Here is a 19465-nt window from a genome sequence, read left to right on the forward strand (position 1 = left end):
ACCTCCCTCTCACAATGCTAATAACCTTACCCAACACTACAACAAATCCATCATCGAGGTCCTTGACCAAATTGCCCCTCTCACAATGCTAATAACCTTACCGAACACTACAACAAATCCATCATCGAGGTCCTTGACCAAATTGCCCCAGCCAAATTAAAACCACAAAAAAATATTCCCGCCAAATCCTGGTTTAATGCTGATCTCAATGAGAGACGCTCGCTTAGGCTGTCTGAACGCACGTGGAGACAACACCCCTCCTCCCCAAATCTTGCCCTCCTCAGAACTGCAAGGGCTAACTACAAAAAACACATCCTAAATGAAAAGGCCTCCTTCTTCAGCGCACAACTCGACCAAGACAAAAATAGAGCTAGGAAACTATTCAGCATTATCAAAAATCAAACTGCTTCTGCCCCCTAAATGGATGGCCTCTATCAAAAGATGTGATGAAATCGCAAACTTCTTTTCCGAAAAAAATCGCCAAGATTGATCTATCCTTTGCCGTTACCCTCCCACCACAGTGCTCATAACCCTTGTATGACCTCCCATCCAAGTCTCAGTTTACACCTTCGCCCTCTACTGACTCTGTTCATCTCACTCCCACCGTCGCTCCTCCAGAACATTTCCTCACCAGTCCACAGCTAAAAAATAATGCATCTTGGCTTAACTTCAGCCCAGTTACAGAGCGTGAAGTCCTCAACATCATCACTAAGCTTAAACCCTCCTCTCATACCTTGGACCCTCTCCCCGCTAACCTCGTTCAAGATTTAAAGCATATCAACGTACCTTATTGGACTACCATCATCAACTCCTCCTTGGCCACAGGGTGTGTCCCAGTTTCCCTCCAGCTTGGCCAAATCACTCCCATCCTCAAAAACGCTACTGCTGACCCCACCGACCTTAACAATCTGCGGCCTATCTCTAACCTTCCTCTTCGATCCAAGGCCCTCGAAAAATGTGCCTTACTCCAACTGGACAAGCACATTGACTCTTTCAGCCTCCTGGACACATTACAGTCAGGCTTTAGAAAGGGCTGCAGTACTGAAACGGCTATGCTCAACATTGTCGATGACATCCATCACTCCCTCGACAAGGGAGAGGCCTCCCTTCTCATTCTTGTTGACCTATCGGCTGCTTTTGATACTGTTAACCACTCTGCCTTACTCAACACCCTCAAAGATCGGTTCGGCTTCAATGGTCCTGTCCTCGAATGGTTCACCTCCTTCTTTCAGCACAGAACCCAACAAATTAAAATCAGCAATTGCTCCTCTAAACCTACTCCGGTCTCCCCGGGTGTTCCCCAGGGTTCTATTCTCTCTCCCTCTCTATTTAACCTCTTCATGGAACCCCTCACCCTCATTCTTAAGCAAGCAGGAATCAACTACCACCTCTATGCTGACGATACCCAGCTTTACTATAAAATCAAATCCCAAGCTGGCATCCTGCACCTCAATGTTGCCCTGACTAAGATTCAACACTGGTTCCATCACAATCACTTTAAACACAACCCTAAAAAAAACGGAAACCATTCTCTTCGCTCCTAAAAACAACTGGCTCCCCATTCAACACTGGATCTCTGACCTTAAAGCTCTCAACTGCTATTTGTCCACCTCTAACTCGGTTAAATCCCTCAGAATAAGCATTGACCAGAACCTCAGCCTTTCTCCCCACATAAAAAACGCGGCCAAAGGCGCTCTCTTCTCTCTACATCACCTTAATAAATTCAAATCATTCATTCCTGCTGATGATTTTAAATTAGTTGTTCAATCCCTAGTACTTTCTAGATTGGACTATGGTAATGCCACCCTCTCTGGAACACCGAAAGTCCACCTAGCCCCAATCAAATCAGTCCTTAACCGCACGGCCAGGCTTATTTCGGATTGTAAGTGGTTCGATCACATCTCTCCCATCCTCAAAGTTCTCAAATGGCTTCCCATCGAAAGCAGATCCACCTACAAGAATGCTTGCATTACGCATAAAGCCTTGCATCATCATACCCCATTGTATCTCGCAGACAAACTCCACAAAGCGGGCTGCTCTAGAGAAATGAGGAGCACAAATACTCTCATGCTAGTGCCTTCCTAGGTAAACAAGAAATCCACCCAGTTACACTCTTTCTACGGAAATGTGCCTACTATCTGGAACTCACTCCCCAAAGATATACGTTGCAACCCCTTCTACCTTAGCTTCAAAAAAGATCTCAAGCGGCACCTTCTCAACAAATACTGTGGTCCTTAATCCTGCCACCTAATGGGGTTTCACAACCTGCCCATGACGGTGCTATGTTCTCACCACATTATACCCGACTTACTACCCCCCTTCCCTCATTCTCACATATATTTCCACCCTCCCCCTACTAGTTCTCTTATAATCTCTACTTACTCCTTCATGCTAGCTCTTCTCCCATCACCCTCCTCAGTTTACTGCTTCCTCCTTACTCCCCCCATACCTTTCCCCCCACGCTAGATCAACTATCTAATTCTGGTTATGGACCAACTGTACTCTTTATTTTCTTGTCCATGTATTTACTGCTCTATGCATGTTGTTCTTATTATCTAGCATTTTTCCTTTTTGTACAAATGTTATATTTCATTTTGTTCCACTCCCCAACCCCTGTTAAGCGCTCTGATACCTTTGGGTCTAGCCAGCGCTATAAAAAACTGTTTAAATAAATGGCGGAATGGACTTAAAGTGTTTTTCCACTGACTGATTAGCCACGAGGAGCACTTAGCACATTGTCTAGCACACAGTGCATTTGGAAAGATGTTTTCGTGCAGCTCTCTCATGTGACGACTGTTCAGCAGGAGATCCAGGCATCCTAAAACTCACAGGTACCAATCCACATTACCTGCAGGAGCAGCTCACATTGAGACATGGAGAATGGCTTTAAATACCTTTTCAGGATATAAAAAAACTCCACTGACCACCACCTATTTACGGTACGTCCTTTATATTAAATATGCCAAAATGAACTGCAGACGAATCATTGGGAACTAGATTTCAGTATAGAACAGCATTGTGAGATCTCTCAATTCCTCCTCGTGGAGGGCACCGCGTTTTATATTTGCTAGCTCTATGTTACTTTTTGCTGCACTGACATCCCCCGAGCCCAGTATAATAATGTCTGGTCCTGTGAGTTTGTACAAAGTTTACATCACCAAATGAAGACATAGGATGCTGCATACCAACTAACCTAGAGTCTAGAAGGGCTCTTCCCCCACTTTAGGTGCCCAGTGATCAGCAGCATGTTTGGTATCTTCCAGGGGGAGGGCACAATGACTTGTTAGCTTTGCCTGTCTTTTCACAACAGTGCACCCTGCAGGCCTTCATGACTCAGAGTTACGAAGGGGTAAAATACCATGCACTGGTTCATCCCACATGCAACATCACCGAGGTGTTCTCAACTATAAATATTCCAAACTGAATCAGATTTTATCAAACCTCTTCTGGCCACTGCTCACTTCTTTCAGGTCTCCTTCACGCGTTCCTACCACCCTCTACTGTGCACTCTTATTTCCCTTGTACACACAAGTTCCTCATTCAGCCGATTATTACTGCACCTCGCTACCTTACCAGGGTCAGAGGTTCGTACTGCTGCTGCAACATCTCTGCCACCTTGCTCTCGAAAGTACTTAGTTGTGAGTAGACTTGTTGGAGGAACACTTCCAGCTTCCCTTCCTCCAGTTGACATCCCTGGACCAGCACCTGAGCAGCAAAGAGACAAGAATGTAAATAGGTGTGTCATAAAAGACTCTCTGCCCTCAAGCAGGATAGCAACAAGAGGAGAGTGCCACAATTAAGCCAAGAACTATTTGACAGCATGGGGGACATAGCCTTTTGCAAGTCTTCTGCAGTGGGAGTCACGGCGAGATACCGGCAATAGGATTCCATATCAAATACCATCACAAGGTTCTAAGATGGCTTTCATAAGATGGACCACACTGTTTGCTGAGCACACTGTGTGGGGATGGGAATGCCCCCTGTATGGTGTACAGGCTGGTTCTCCTGCCATAAGTGCCAAATTGCATGTATACCACCATCACGCTAACCTAGAATGAGCATAAAGGAGTAGGCCTGCCCCTGACATGTATATGTGCTGCACTTGTCCTGTGACCTGAGGGTCACACCAAGCCTGCCCTCAATGACTGTTGGTGGACTAGTGTCTCCGTCACGGGTTTAGCACTTAAAGCACTGGTGGCAGTTCACTGTGTTTTAGATAATCTAGAATGTGACCCTGCCCTTTTATCTGTGTCACCGGACTGTAGGCCTACTGTCCACTTTTGTAATGTTCCGCTTGTAAGCATGTCACCAGTTCCTAGCACAAGATCCCAAGTGCATAATAAGAATGTTAATGTGTGTAGCCTACATGATGCATGCATGGTGGTGTGAGTGAGCCAGAGTAGTAGAGACCAGTGGAATTCATTTTGGGTAACCCAGGCCTAACTCTGCACGAGATGAAGATGAGATCATGTTCACAGTCAATGAGTGTCTTGCTCACATTCCCGAAGATGGAAGGAGAAGAACTAGACACTGGAGAGAGGGAATGGAGACAGTGCTCCTTTCGATGGTCAAGAGGGCCTATGGCTTAGCAAGGAGCTGCTGATTAGTCTTTCTGAATATTGCGGTTTTATGGATGGTAGGGTTGAGAGGTTGGACTGCACACTGTGTTGTGGAAGGGGAGAAAACCTTTAGAAAAAGCTTTTTGTCTTCTCCGATTACTTCTACAGTTGGGCTGATGACAGTCAGTTGCAGAAACCTCACACCCCTCAATGCCTTAGATGAAGGTGCGCCAGACTGGAGACTACCTTGCTGTGAGAAGTGTCACTCAACACAAAGGATGCATCTTGAGAGCAGCCTAAAGAGGACACTTGAACCATCCCAAACCAGTTACACAGTTTCAGAAAGTGGACCCACATCTCCCGTCTACCAGTTGCGTATAAAAGTGGGACGTCACTACCGCACTTTGTTTCAGTTTCAAGACCTTTATGGCCAAGGAAGGGAATGCTCAGCAGAATATCCAGAGGACTGCTGTGTAATGAGAACTGGTGGCTTGAATGCCGGTCTCCCAGAGTTGAAGGGATGTCACATGAAACCTAGATCTCTTGCTTGAAGAGCTGTATATCCATTCTAGCGCATCTAGAAGCCTGCATGCCTGCTTAGAAAGGGAAGGAGCCTGCAAACCCTGAAAGAGAAGGGTCTGTCTAGTAGAATCGGGGGTGCAATGCATCCCCTATGTCTGCGAGGACTCCAGAAGGTAAAACAATCTGCTGGACCGCAGCATCTGTGGGCCTGGAGGAAATCGCAACCTTTTGATCACCATTGCTGAAACCCAGTCGGGCTGTGATGGTGGGCCTGAATGGGCCTGGGTGTGGCAGCAACTGCAAAGAATCATTATCAGCCTGTGCTTGGCTGCAACTGCCAAGTATGGTGACTGGCCTGTGTGTGGCCGCAACTGTCCAGAAAAAATCAGCCTGTGCGTGGCCTCAATTCCTGTGGATCCCAGCCCGTGAAGGGCTGCAACTACCAAAGTGTCTCCTCACCCAGTTGTATCCCCAGCAAGGACCTGCCAGCTCCAGTGTGGGTCCATTGCTGATACTCTGGAGTCAGGGACACTCATTGTTGGTCCGACTGTGACCAAGTCAAGCCAGAACTGCCATCTTTTCTCTTGACGAGCACACTTCCATATGTGGCCCTTGTGCCCGAGGAGCGAGCACAAGACCAGAAACACTAAATTGCTTTCTGTTGATAGGTAGAGTACAGTATTAATTCTAATGTTTTTTACAGTCAGTTATTATGTTGTTAAGCGATGTTTGAGCACCCCACACTACACTGTTAAGGCTGTGGCTGCTCACCATTATAACCAATGAGTCAAGGGCAGAAGGGGCTGTACTAGGCCCAGTTTTTAGAGTCATAGGAGAACAGATGCTGAGACATCATAGGCAAACACCCTCAGCCCCACAGAGGCCCAGTAATCTTGGCTTGTCCATGGCCCCTAGAATGATTTCTGGCCCCCTGCATTCTGCACATCAGCTACAGTTCACAGAGTATCTCTGGAGGCTTGGTGTTTTAAGATTACACAAAACAAAAACAGGAGGAGCACAAAGAAGCGGAAGTGCAAATCTTCCGTTGGTGGCACCTGAAATGCCAAGGACAGAGGCTTCCTGTTAGACCTGGCATCTTTTGGCGTGTTTCCCATGTCTTTACTGCTTTCTGACCTCCTGGTTTGGACTCTGTTTGTAAAGGTTTAGTGTCCTGCGCTTTTTCCCCACTGCTGATCAGTGTTAAAGTGCTCCTACTGTAAATTGTGTTTATGGATTCGTGTTTCCATAGTTGGCTTATTTGATTTAACTTTAAGTCCCTAGTCCAGTGCACTGTGTGTGCCCAGGGCCTGTAAATCAAATGCTGCTAGCGGGCCTGCAGCACTGGTTGTGCCACCCACACAAGCAGCCCTTCAAAGGGTTCTCAGACCTGCCACTGCAGTGTCTGCGCGTAGTAGTGACTGCCATGTTGACCTGGAAAGTGCACCCACTTGCCAGGCCCCAAACTTTCCCTTTTCTTACATGTAAGGCACCCCTCAGGCAGCCCCAAGGTGCACCCAGGGGCAGGGTGCAGTGTATGTGAAAGGTAGGACATGTACTAGTGTGTGTGAGACATGTCCCGATAGTGAAATACAGTGCATTTAGTTTTGTCCCAAAGGTTAGAATAGGAGATATTTTGTAACATCTTACAAGTATAAATTTCCATTGGGACAGGATAGAGAGATGGAGTTTAGGCTCTCTGAACTCGGAATTTATTAATGCATCTTTTAGTAAAGATGGTTTTTAAATTATGAGTTAGAAAATGCCACCATTGTGGATAAGGTGGACAGTTTGTCGACAAGAATGGACGCTATTGCCCACAGATTGGAGGGGCACGATGACCGGCTGAAGGAGGCAGAGAGGCGTGTTTCGGACAGAGGACGTGACCTCCAGGCATGCGACGCAACTCGCCCACATGGACAAGATACTCAAGATTATCGCTTCGAAGAACGAGGATTTGGAGGCGCGCAGTCGGTGCAACAACATACGCGTAACAGGTATTCCGGAGTCCACAAACACGGAGAGAATGGAAGAATATATCGAAAAGCTGCTCCTGGCCGCGATTGGGGCTGACTCCTTTTCCAGCCAGTTCATTGTTGAGCGCGCTCACAGATCCCTTGGGCAGCGCCCTCCCCCCGGCAGTGCCCCGAGACCCATCATAGAGAGACTCTTAAATTACAGGGACCGTGATGTGGCCCTGAGGGTGGCAAGAAGCAAACAATCTCTGAGCTTCGACGGGAACACGTTCTCCATCTACCCGGACTTCACGCCAACGGTCCAGGAGGAGCGGCGCACGTTCACTGAAGTCAAGGCCAAGTTACGGAAAGCCCAAATTGATTACGCATTGCTGTACCCAGCGAGGCTTAGGGTGATCCACCAGGGTCAGCAGCATTTTTTTACAAAGTCTCAACAGGTGGAGGAATTCCTCAAGAAAGTCAAACGAGCGTCGAGCACTGACAATACCATGGAGGCATTGTAGAGGTCCGCACAGTTGGCAGCGGAGGAAGATTCGTAATTGTTCTGTTATCCTTGACAGTGTTTGACGAGACAAGGGGTAGGCTTGGCTGCTTGGTTCGACCTGGGACCCGAGGTGTGAACAGAATAATTACTTCAGCGGAGGTCCAACTATGAATAATGCTGAACGAACATCGGGCACCCTCTGCCTGTGCGGGCCTCGGGTGTGACTCAGAGGTGGGCCCGTGGGGCAAGAGGGTTCCGTGCTGCCACCTAACAATGTCCCCCAACGGGCATCCCCCTGGGGCAGCTCCCCGCATATCTGTTGCAGGGATGATACTGGGGTTACTGCTTCTGTTGGAAGTTGGGGGGGGTGGGTGTGTTATTCTGGCAAGTTGGGGGTGCTGCAGTGGGTGGGGGTGGTAGGGAGGGGGCGGTTGGTTGGTTTGCCACATGACAGTCATTTCGCACGAGATTTTCATTGATTTCTTGGAGGTGGTATCCGATGCTTCAATGGGTGTATGCATCAATCTTGGACAGGACTGGGCTTTGCACAGTGTAAGGGCTGCGGAGGTTTCTCCAAGTGGGGCTCATACAAGTTGTTGGCATGTGTAGTAATAAATGGCGGATAGTGAAGCAGGAGCATTGAATATTCTCACTTGGAATGTCAGGGGCATGGGGGATCCGAGGAAGAAGAGGCACATATTGGCATATCTGGACAGGCACAGGATACACATAGCCATGATACAGGAAACGCATCTCGCTCCCGACCGACCGAACTCCTTTGCACAAAAATGGGCAGGCTACAGAATTTTCTCTTCGTATTCAACCTATGCGAGAGGTACGGTTATCCTTGTTAAGAAACAGGTGCCATTTCAGCTTGTGGGTACAACTTGTGATCCGCAGGGTCGCTACTGTCTGGTGTGGGGACGGCTGGGATCGGTAAAGCTTGTTGCTATGGGCCTAACGTAGACACACCGGAGTTACATCCTTATGGGCTAGGATATTTGACATCGGCTCTAGCCACGTTATTTGGGGGGGGGGGGGGAGGGGGGAAGACTTCAATGTCACCTACGACCCAGGGCAGGACAGGTCACACCCTGCACCTCATCACTACACCAAGGCGTGCGCGGCTCTTAAGGATATAGTGGCTGCCTACCATTTGCTGGATGCTTGGAGACACACTCACCCGCACGCTAGAGAGGGAACGCATTATACGGCGCAGGCGGCAGCATGGGCTCGTTTAGATTATTGGTTGCTATCTCGGGGGTTGGGGCCTGCGATAGTATCAGTGCAGCATCTAGCCAGAACGTATTCAGATCATGCCCCAGTTAGGATCACGTTGGCGTCCGCAGATTTTTACACCCCATGCAGAGTTTGGCGTTTGCACGCTCCCATTTTGTTGGATACAGTCTTTCAGACGGAGCTGCGGGAAGAGATACAGGATTTCTTTGTCCGTAACAAGGGCTCGGTGACTAGTGTGGAAACTATCTGGGAGGCATTTAAAGCCACTCTCCGGGGGTTCTGTATAGCTAAAGGGGCCGGAGTGCTTAAAGACATTGTCCGCACCTTGAGTAAATTGGAGGCAGAGCTGAGATCCCTGGAAGCGCAATTAGCGACGTGCCCAAGTAGTGCTACCCAACTCAAATTCAGGGAGACGCTATCGGAATATATGGATGCTGCGCAAAGGGAGACTAGGTTCCGGGGGAAATTATGGGTGGCGCGCTGTTATGGAGAGGGAAGAAGACCTGGTAAAGCCCTGGCACAAGTAATCAGACAGGATCGACACTCCAGATGTGTGTTAGAGGTGGAGGACGAGGATGGCGTAGTTCAGAGGGACACAACTCATATTCTCCAAACATTCACACATCACTACGCCCAACTGTATACCACACAGAGGGACAGTGCCTTAGACTTGGGCAGCTTTCTGGACGATGTGGCGCTGGGTTGGCTGAGCGATAAGAACTCCCGTTGTCTATGTGCACCATTTGAGTTGGATGAGGTCAGGGAGGCTATTATGAGTATGCAATCTGGGAAAGCGGCGGGGTCGGATGGCATCCCCATAGAGTTTTACAAAACATACGTCGATCTCATGGCCCCGATCATACGAGAGGAATCCCTGGAGGTGGGCTGCCTGCCGGCCTCTATGCGGGAAGCTATCATTGTCTCTCTTTTGAAACCGGGAAAATCGCTCAGGCAGTGTGACTCATACAGACCACTTTCTCTCCTCAATTGTGATGCTAAAATATTAGCCAAGCTAATTGCCACTCGACTGAGTCTTCTTATGGAGAATTTGATTCTCCCGGATAAATCGGGATTCGTGCCCGGAAGAGCCACCTCTCATAACCTACGAACACTTTTCGCAGTTTTAAATAATGTCTCACCAGATCTGCCGTTGGCTGCTATTTTTTTAGATGCCACCAAGGCGTTTGATACCATAGAATGGGATTATATTTTCGGGGTTATGCTGCGGATGGGTTTCCCGCCGCACTTCTTATCTTGGATTCGGCTGTTATATCGATTGCCGGTTGCCAAGACGCTCATAAATGGGCAAACGTCGCAGGCCTTCCATATCACCAGAGGCACAAGGCAGGGATGTCCATTGTCCCCGCTGCTCTTTGCCCTGGCGACAGAGCCGCTGGCAGCACGATTACGACAGCGGCATAATGACAAGGCCTTACGGTGTAATATGCGGCCGATACTGATATCATTATATGCCGATGATATCACGCTCTATATCCGGGACCCGCAACTCAATTTGAACCCGATATTGCGAGAATTTATACCCTTTGGGGTACTGTCGGGGATTCGAATCAACTGGGGGTAATCCTGTATCTACCCGCTGACGGCGGTGACGGGACGGTTCCCGTTAGATTACCCATTAGAGTGGTGTGAGGACGAGTTGCGATATCTAGGTATTCGGGTCACGAAAGATAGGGAGGAACTCATGCGTTTGAATTATGGCACCACTATGACTTGTATCACCGAGCAAATTAGTCGTTGGATAACCCTTCCCCTCTCTCTGGCAGGGCGGGCCTCCCTCATTAAAATAGTGATCCTCCCCCGGCTCCTGCATTTCTAAACATCCCGTATTATCCTGGGACCTTTTTCTTCAGGACACTCCGCTCTGAACTGACGTGGCTGGTGTGGGGAGGGAAGCAGCCGAGGCTGCAATGGGAGGTGCTCATTCGGCCATATGCGCAGGGAGGGTTCGGAATCCCGAATTTTGAGCTCTTCTACCTTAGTGCACAAGCTCATTATGCATGGCTTTGGGTGAAGCAGCCACAGTACATGCCGCAAGTTGCGGCTGAGCATTGGCTCGCATATCCCACCCCATTAGAGGGGGTATTTTATGACCGGTGCACGCCGAGAGACCGAACTCCGACCACACTCACTTGTACTGCATCTTCCTGGCAGCGCATTGGGCGCATGCTGCATGCAAATTTGATTTATTCCACTTTACTGCCTCTTACTTATCACCCGAGCATACCCCTACACCAGGAGAAAAGGTTTCATCTTTTTAAAGAGCGCGCACGCATCAGTACGTGGGGGGACTTATACTATAAGGGTAGCTTCCGCTCGATTGAGCATATCTTCCAGGGCAGGCGGCAGACTCCGATGGATGTCTTTATCTATATTCGCCTTAGACATGGCATTCGGTCACTGACCTCAGACTTTCCTGCGGAGCCGCAGGCCCTAGCTCCGCTTCAGCTTATGCTCAAAAGCACGGCGTGCAAGCGATTGGTCTCCCTAATCTACAAGACCGTGCACGCCCAGAGGGTGTATCCAGTCGCGCCTTCCCGGGGGCGCTGGAACGATGAACTGGGGTTCGCATTGTCCGATGAACAATGGGAATATTGCAGTCTGCAAACTGAGAGGGTATCGGCCAGCGGTAGACTCGGTCTACTCCATTATAAGTTTCTACACAGATTATATTATACCCCAGCCAAGATGCATAGATTTAACCTGCGTGAATCGGATAGCTGCGATAGGTGTCGTGCTCCTGGGGCGGATTTCCTGCACCTGGCATGGGACTGCCCGGGAGTGCGAGAGTATTGGGGGCAAGTCTTTGACGCGTTAGCTCAGATGACGAACATACAGATGGAGCCCACACCATTGATGGCGATACTGGGGTATGTGAAGCCTGTTCCCGCGGCGTACCGTAAATATGTTGCGCTTGCCCTTCTTGTGGCTAAGAGGCGAGTGGCCTGTCGCTGGGGAAGAGGGCGGGCGCCTAAGTTTAAGGATTGGATTGATGATCTAGTGATTTGCCAAGAACAACTTACTACGTATGCTGAACTGCTCCCTGTTTCTTCTAGGCCTAGAGACATTTGGGCTCCCTTATAGTGTTATTTACTTTCCCATTCACCTGGACCTGCCTCATCTGAGGCCACTGAGGCTGAGCACCGAGGTTCTTTCCCGTCCTGTTGTTGTCCGGGACCACCCCCTGGGGATCCTTCTTTCACATCAGGGCAGCTGATATCTGGGAGTCCAAGGGTGGGTGGTGGTAAGGATTTCTTTAAAGACAGGTGAGGCCTTCCTTCGAGGCGTTGTGGGGTGGGAACGAGTATCCTCGGGAGGCACAGGGGATGTCCATGCTAACATGATAAAGGGTGAGGCCTTTGATCATTAACAAAAGCTGGGTCACTCTTGGTCGGGACAGGTCTGCATTCGCCTACGGTGGACGACTATCCCCCCGCATGGTTATATGGACACAAGGAAATACACAGCTGTTGAGGGAGGGCAGCGAGTAGGTGGGGTGTGTAACGCTGCTGCTCATGTCATGTGCTATACTGAATTACTGCTTGAATGTGCCTTGTCTCATACACCAATATGATATTGTCCTGTCTGCAATCTCCTGCGAAGAGATGAAGTATCGAGTACTGCTTGTAATGGTAATTCTGATCTACTGTCTGGTGTTAATTGGTTGAAAATAATAAACAGAAGTTTTTTTTTAAAAAGTGTTGCACCAAAGGTGCACAGCTTGGCTTGGAGAAGCCTATGCTGTCCATTCCTTAATTTTGTTTTAGAATGTCCTGTTATTTCTCCAGTGAACTCAACATTCACATGAGCCTACTGAAAGTGGTCCATGTCATTTTCAGGTCTGGGTTGACAGCACAGCTATCTAACGGCCTACTGATTTCAATATACATTAGTGGCCTTTGGGACAGCCCACATGCGTAGTTGCGATCTTCTGTAGCAATAGGAGCAGATCCAGACCAATAGACATAGTATCTGGGCCAGTCAGGACTGGCCTGACTGGAGATGCTCCACTCAGAAGCAGGTGAAATATGACCAGCAACAGAGCCAGAAGGCTCTTCCACAAAAATTAAATACTGCAGAACCTCTGGTGTGCTAATTCTTCCTGCCTTGACTACCAGACTGTTCAGTACTATAAGTCACAAATAATACTTGGTTCTTCTATCATTGCCTCCAGCACTGAGGAAGCCTCTGTACCAGTAAACTAACAAACAGCTTCTGGTCCCCAGATCAGGAGCCGAACAAGGTTATCACTTTTTCTCTACTCTTGGGTAAGTCTAGGAAGCTGGCAGAGTCCCATCACTGCTGTGAACTCTGGAGAGACAGAGGGTCTATCTGCCTGCGCATGAGCTGCACTGCACCTACAAGAGGAACTGAACAACAGCACAGCAGATCAACATGAAGACCAACTCAAGGCTCACCTAGCTGAAAGACCTGCGGGAGGACATTTTGAGGGACTGAGGCAGCCCACAAGCCACATGGTTCCCTCGGCCCAGCTGCCCAGAAAAATGGAAGAAGCAACAAGAGCACCATCTAAGGTGAGGTGAGGAGCTGGGCCATTGCCATTAGACATCGATAAAGGTAAAATAGTACCATCCCGGCTCATCCCATACCCGTAGGATAACCATCCCATGATCTGGAAACCCCAGGATACTTCCTGATTCCATGGGATAGAGGAGGTTGCCCCAGTTCCAGAAAGGTTGATATTATTTCCCAAGCCCTTACAGTAACAGATATCACAATTTTGATGTGAAAATGTTTGGCTCTTATTTCATGTGGAGTCCAGATCCTTTGGGAGCAACACGCCATTGTAACATTGTGGCTTTTAGTGATAAATTCTGAGACACAGATCCCTTAAGAAAAAAGGTACCCTAGAACCAACTTAGTGTGTGCTGGCTCACTAGACTTGAAAAACAAAAAAAAGAACTAATAATTAGGTCTTAAGTAGGTGGCTGGACACCAATGACTTAAAACGTTTACACTCTATCGCTTACTGGCCAATGATTGTTGTTTAAGGGAGCCAACAGGATACCACCATCAGAATCACCGGATGCATCACTTTGGTGGGTGGGGTGCTAGTTGTTTGGGTGGTGAGTTTTTGGGATACATTTATGTATGTGGTTGAAACCTCTAAATCTCTTTCCGGTTCTTGCAGTTGACACATTTTATCCCCTATGCTATTCTTGAAGTTCACACCTTAAATTTCAAGAACAAGATACTTTAGCGGTATCCAAGGAACAGAGTTTGGTCCAGAGTCCCTCCATCTGTATCCCCTGCCCACCTTTTAGATCCCCGAATGAAACTCTGCTAAAACCCAAGGAATCAAGAGCTTCCCTAAGTAAACCTAAACCAATTGACATAGGATAACATGGACCACAGGTCAAGGGTTATCAAAAATCCTGCACCTAGCGCTTGGGTGCACTAATAGCACTTGGGAGCAGCACAATATGTCTTTCTCCGTTTATCCTAATTTCAACTGAGCTATTAACCTGTTCAATTAAGTCCATTTCTTTTTCTAAAGTGCAGCACACACAGGCCACAGATGTTAATGAGTGTTACTTACGGCATCATGATTTATCCAAGTTTCTAACCCCCTCCACCGCCTGGGGTAAGCTTTGGCACATCCTCACCCTGAGATAGTCAAGTGCCTAAATGTGTAACCTGGATATGGAACTGGACAGCATAAATATCATGGCCACGGGGTGCGAATGCTAAACAACACTACCCATATAATATATGGAGCAGTAACCACTGATTGTCCATAAACTCCAGAGAATGGGCATGCAGTAAGACTACCAAACCTTATAGCCAAGATACTTCTATCAGTTCACTAGATAACGAATCTGTGGGAGATCCGTTGTTGATGATAAATGCTCTCAACAATATCCAACCCTCTAAGAAAATGACTTCACCCCACAGAACATGTGCAGTGCGTGTCTTTAGTTCGCCTTCAAGCGCATACCAAACTCCTACATCAAAAGATGACTTGCGCTATGTTCTACAGTATTCGGGTCTGGCAGCTTTTTTCCCTGCAGCTGACCTATGAAGTCAGAGTCAACGCGAGCGTGCTATGAGAGGTCTCGCTCTGATGACAAGAATATCCTCTACAAAGGGTGCTTACCTGATGAGACTGCAGTCCGATGATGGAAGTATATGCTTGTATTGTGACAAAGATCTCTGGGCGGTACAGAATATCTGAGCCAGGAATTCGAAATGGCCTCAGCAACCCAACCAAACATCGAGACAGTGCATGGAAGACCTCATCGAATATGATCTCTCCTGTGGAGTCATCCTGTGAGAACCAGAGAAAAAAAAGCAGGTTGAAATGGGTTTCTAGGCAGAATCTACAACTTTCATTGAAACTATCCCAACTCCTAGAAGCCACAAACACCGTCACGTCAGAGCTTTCAACACCCACCCATATCCCTTAGGTCTTGTAAGGAGAAGAAACTGATGTACAAACATAAGTTTGAATAAAAAGACAGCGTAAACTGCTTACAATCCTCTAGGGACAAAAAAAACACAGTGTCAACATACCACAATCCCAGTGGACGGACTTAAGTCGAGTTCGATGACGAACCGGTACTGCCGTGCCAGAAACGTGACACGAGTGGAAGGCACCAGCAGGTACGCCTTCGGCCTCACCATGTCCTCTGGTTGCCAACCATGGGGCAGAATGCTGAGCACGTCCAATTCATTATCAGACTGCACCTAGAATAGAGAAAGCATAAGACTCACAACAGTGATGTGTAGCTACTGGCAAGAGAAAGTGGAAATAAAACAGAGAGCCAAAACCTAGAGGGTGTAGCCACACCTGAATATTTGTGTTACCACCACAAGCACCTTAAACCACCTCTGAGAAAGTTCAGGTATTAGTGATTGAGACTTCTATATCATAAGTGAATTTTGTCCTGTGCCTGCTTTAAACCCCTGAGCACACTATTCAACACTTATGAGGGCTATAAGCTACAGCCAATCCACTCGTTAAGCCTCCCAGCTACAACCTTGTAGAGTATGGTCTCCACCAAACTTTGCCCTCACACTACAATTCCTACCATGTGGAAAGGCCCTTACGAGACACGTCATGGGGGAGCACCTCGCTATTTTTCTTTCACAACTGCAGATTACTTAACAACTGCAGTGTCACATATGGCAGAAGCCTTGTGGTTCATTCTTCTAACACTAAGCCAATTATTCACCAATGCACTTGAGCAGTGGGAGGAAGTGGGGGCATATATGGTAAGCAGTGCAAGAGGAGAGTAAAAAGGGCGAAGGAGAAACCAGACTGGCCTGCTTCGAATGGTCATCCATATTAGCATGCTTTTAAGGTGAGTGAAGTTTAAGTGCTAAAGGCAGATGTTCTGTGGTAGAGGGTGCACAGTGAGACTAACGGCTTACTCGTTTAGTCGATGATGAATTATCATAGATAAGGTAACCCACTGTAGTCTACAGAGGCTGCATATGGTAATCGCATTGGGTAAGTATCTGGATAGTTGGAAGGTGAATTTTAGGCAATGTCCCAATCAGCGGGTCTGTTGAGGATGGAAGGAAGAGATCATTCTGCTGCATCAATTAGGTCTTTGTCTGCCGAAGATTTGTAGGTGAGGCAGTGTAGGGCGTTAACCCAGACCTGTATAGGTCATATGTGGAGTATTTTAGGAGGTGGGCTCTTGGACCTCTTTTTTACACGCCAATTAAGTTAGCATCCACTAAACAGCTGACACATGGATAAGCCTATAGATGGGAGCTAAGCGTGGATGCTAGTGATCTGGAACCAGTACTGCCGCAGGCATGAACTCATTCATGCCTTACCTACAGTGGGCTGGTCTCAGAGGCAATAGGAGATGGTGGCGGCACAGAGGGCTCTATCCTGTATAGTAGTGTTGCTTCCAAGGCAAAGTGAAGCCTTTCAGTAGAGGATGAAACAATTGTGAGCAAAATATGCACTTTCGGAATTTAGCACTGGGGAGTTTTCCTGAGGAACACTTGCTGAAGGTTCAATTGTACCCAAGTCTTCCTATGTGCCATAAGAAGCCAAGTCAGCTGCTATATATAAACCTCTCTCACCCAACAGTGTTAGGTCTGCTGCCTTTACTACTGTCAGAAACTGCCATCCTGGGCTACATGCTGCCACCACTACATGCTACATGACATGATTGGACTACTCCTTGATTGTGACAGTGCTACCTGCGTACCTAGTTCCAAACCAGAATCATCTGCTCTAAAACAACTCTGGAGGTGCAATCCCTTCCTTGTTCATCTTAGTCCCACACTTCATGCTACTGACCTTTCACAATCTCTCCACTATCTCACTCTTGCTCTTTATGACAAACTATTTTTCATTTAGAATGTTCTTGTCTGTTAGTCCTCTCTCATAAGACCCACTCAAGGGGATAACAAGCCTTAATACTTCTAACTGACCAGTCTTCGGACATTCTCTATCCCTGCCATTCAGAGCTGGGAGTATTCCCAGGCACGGTTCTCTCCTTGGCCAACAAGATGCCACCATGACCCAACCTGCATCCGCAGATGGAGGTCAAGACAATAGTCTTTCACATGTTCTAGTTAAGCATTTGTTAGGGCCTCTGTAATCGAGGTGAAGTATTGGATATGCAGAAAATGCTTATTCTAATGTGAAAGTTTATTTGAAAAAGGCTCACTAGCTAGCTTGTGAAAAACCTTAGGAAAAAGTTCAGCCGTTTTGGCAAAATAAAGAGATCAAGGTATGGAAAGTTTCTGCCTCACTGTGGACCTTAAGAAAGTATTACAGTTGATAAATCCACTAAAGATGAAAGAACAAAATAGAAAGTGTGGAAAAATACAAATCCCTTTTCTTACGTGACCAGTGCCAATTCAGCAATGCAGCTACTCACCAGCTCTGCCTCTGGGACTGGAGAGATGACCTGGTGTAAGTTGGATAGAAACCAGGCCAGACGGACATTGCGAGAAATGCGGTAATCCTTTTTCATGAGCAAGTACACCTGTCCTGCTTCCTCCACCTGTGCATAAGAGAAGAGGCACTGAACAAAAACTTACACACAACTACAGCAATACAAAAGGCACCACATTCCTCAACATTACACACTGTTACCTGTGTCAAAGATTTGAATTATTTACTAAAAGCCCGCAAAGGCCTGAAGTTATCCTTACAATGGAGTTTTAAGGGAGGTTGTTAAAGCTGTATATAGTTCTGTAGTATTGTGGAAGAAGTCACTATCTACAGTGCAGGTATTTTAGTAAAAGGCAGAAAGCAGGGCAAATGCAGAAAATCCACCGGCCTGCTTTTATTATTTGTAATGTAAAATTACAAATCATACCATAATCAAATGTTATGTTCATCCCTTTTTCAGCGAGCCTCTTGAAACTCACCCCATGGCTCCCCCTTTAGGAAGGACAGTGTGTTTCCTTCTCTCTTTCTACGGATTTCAGGTGCCTGTGGGGCCTCCTTTCCCTGCCTTCTGGAATGTCCTGCATATGGAGCTCCCGTTTGGTCTGAGGGGATTACATTATTATAACTCCTGAATCTAAATGTGTCATCTATTCTTCACTGCAGGCGGGGGCGGGATCATTGCTGGGGCCACCTCAACATATCGCATGTACAAAACCAGTCTGTGTTGCCTGTCATTGCTGTTTGTTCTAACCTGGTGCTTGGGATCTTCTCTGGGGCATTGTATGATGCTGATGCCAGTGTCATACTGTGGGGAAGGTTTTAAGAGTGGCTAGCAATCAACGTGGGAGTGGGAGACGTTGTGGTGGGCAAGAAGCCCTGTTACACTGGCTTAGTGTGGCAATGCATCTGTGTTCCACATTTCTGGCACTTGGAAAGGGCAGCTGCAGGGCCAGGCAGTGGAAACAAAAGAAGCCCTAGCAAAAACGCTCAAACCAATCCACTTCTTTCCTCTCCGGCTTATTCTTTTTTATTCATCCCTCTCCCTGTTTTCCAGCTCTCGTGTCTTTCTCTTCACCTACCTCCCTCCCACTCTCTGCCTCTCTTTGAAGCATCCCTGTGCCTGCTGCAAATAACCTCTGGAATCTGCAGAATATTACAGACTCCAGCAGCAGCCCTGAGCTTTCAGAACCAGCTTCCAATGTCTCCAACCCACCGAGGAAATGCCAGATGGAATAAAAACCCACTCTGGCCTCGGAAGGGAGTATTAACAAGCAGCCTGGAGACATATGAAGCAGAAGGAGCGTTGAGACTATGTCAGCGTTGTCAGGCAAGAGTAACTCTTTATGCTTTAGAAAACAACGCTAGAGGGGAAGGACCGATCGCCTGTAGGAACAGGTGATGCTCTTCAACTACTCTTTGCGGGACTGGACTGCTTGAGCTTTCCACTGCATGAGCAGCAGAGGAGCACCGTGATGACGTCCGGGCTGACTGGCAGAAGGAGCTCAGTACCCCTTCAGAAGGTACGCCAGCTAGAAGAGGCCATCGCTTGTAGAAATAGGGGACATTACTCGACCGCACATTGTGTGGTGTCCATCTTGCACATTTGGGCTTGTCCTTCCTTAGCAGCATAGCAGATACATTTTTGCTAAACTTGCTACAAGCGCTCTGTAATGAAATGCAAAGAGATTTATATAGCGCAATATAATTACCCGACGGTGTCAACTGGTAGGGGTGACCAGCTCATTTAGTTCAAGTATCTGGTGAACAGACATCACAGTGTTTA

At 47.6% G+C, this 19465-nt stretch overlaps 1 protein-coding gene across 9 annotated transcripts in view; it reads right to left on the reverse strand.

The window, feature by feature from the left end:
- Nucleotides 1-19465, reverse strand: part of SZT2 (SZT2 subunit of KICSTOR complex) — a 937318-nt gene that overhangs the window by 866598 nt on the left and 51255 nt on the right. For all 9 annotated transcript variants that reach the window (XM_085602961.1, XM_085602966.1, XM_085602963.1 and 6 more), the window contains exons 2-5: nucleotides 17666-17791; nucleotides 15330-15503; nucleotides 14914-15084; nucleotides 3574-3705 (exon numbers count right to left, since the gene is read on the reverse strand). In XM_085602961.1, coding sequence (XP_085459087.1) covers nucleotides 3574-3705; nucleotides 14914-15084; nucleotides 15330-15503; nucleotides 17666-17791 — 603 coding nt within the window. The remainder of the gene's footprint in view (nucleotides 1-3573; nucleotides 3706-14913; nucleotides 15085-15329; nucleotides 15504-17665; nucleotides 17792-19465) is intronic.

Source organism: Triturus cristatus, chromosome 4_2 (assembly GCF_964204655.1).
Source record: "Triturus cristatus chromosome 4_2, aTriCri1.1, whole genome shotgun sequence".
NCBI classification, from domain to species: domain Eukaryota; kingdom Metazoa; phylum Chordata; class Amphibia; order Caudata; family Salamandridae; genus Triturus; species Triturus cristatus.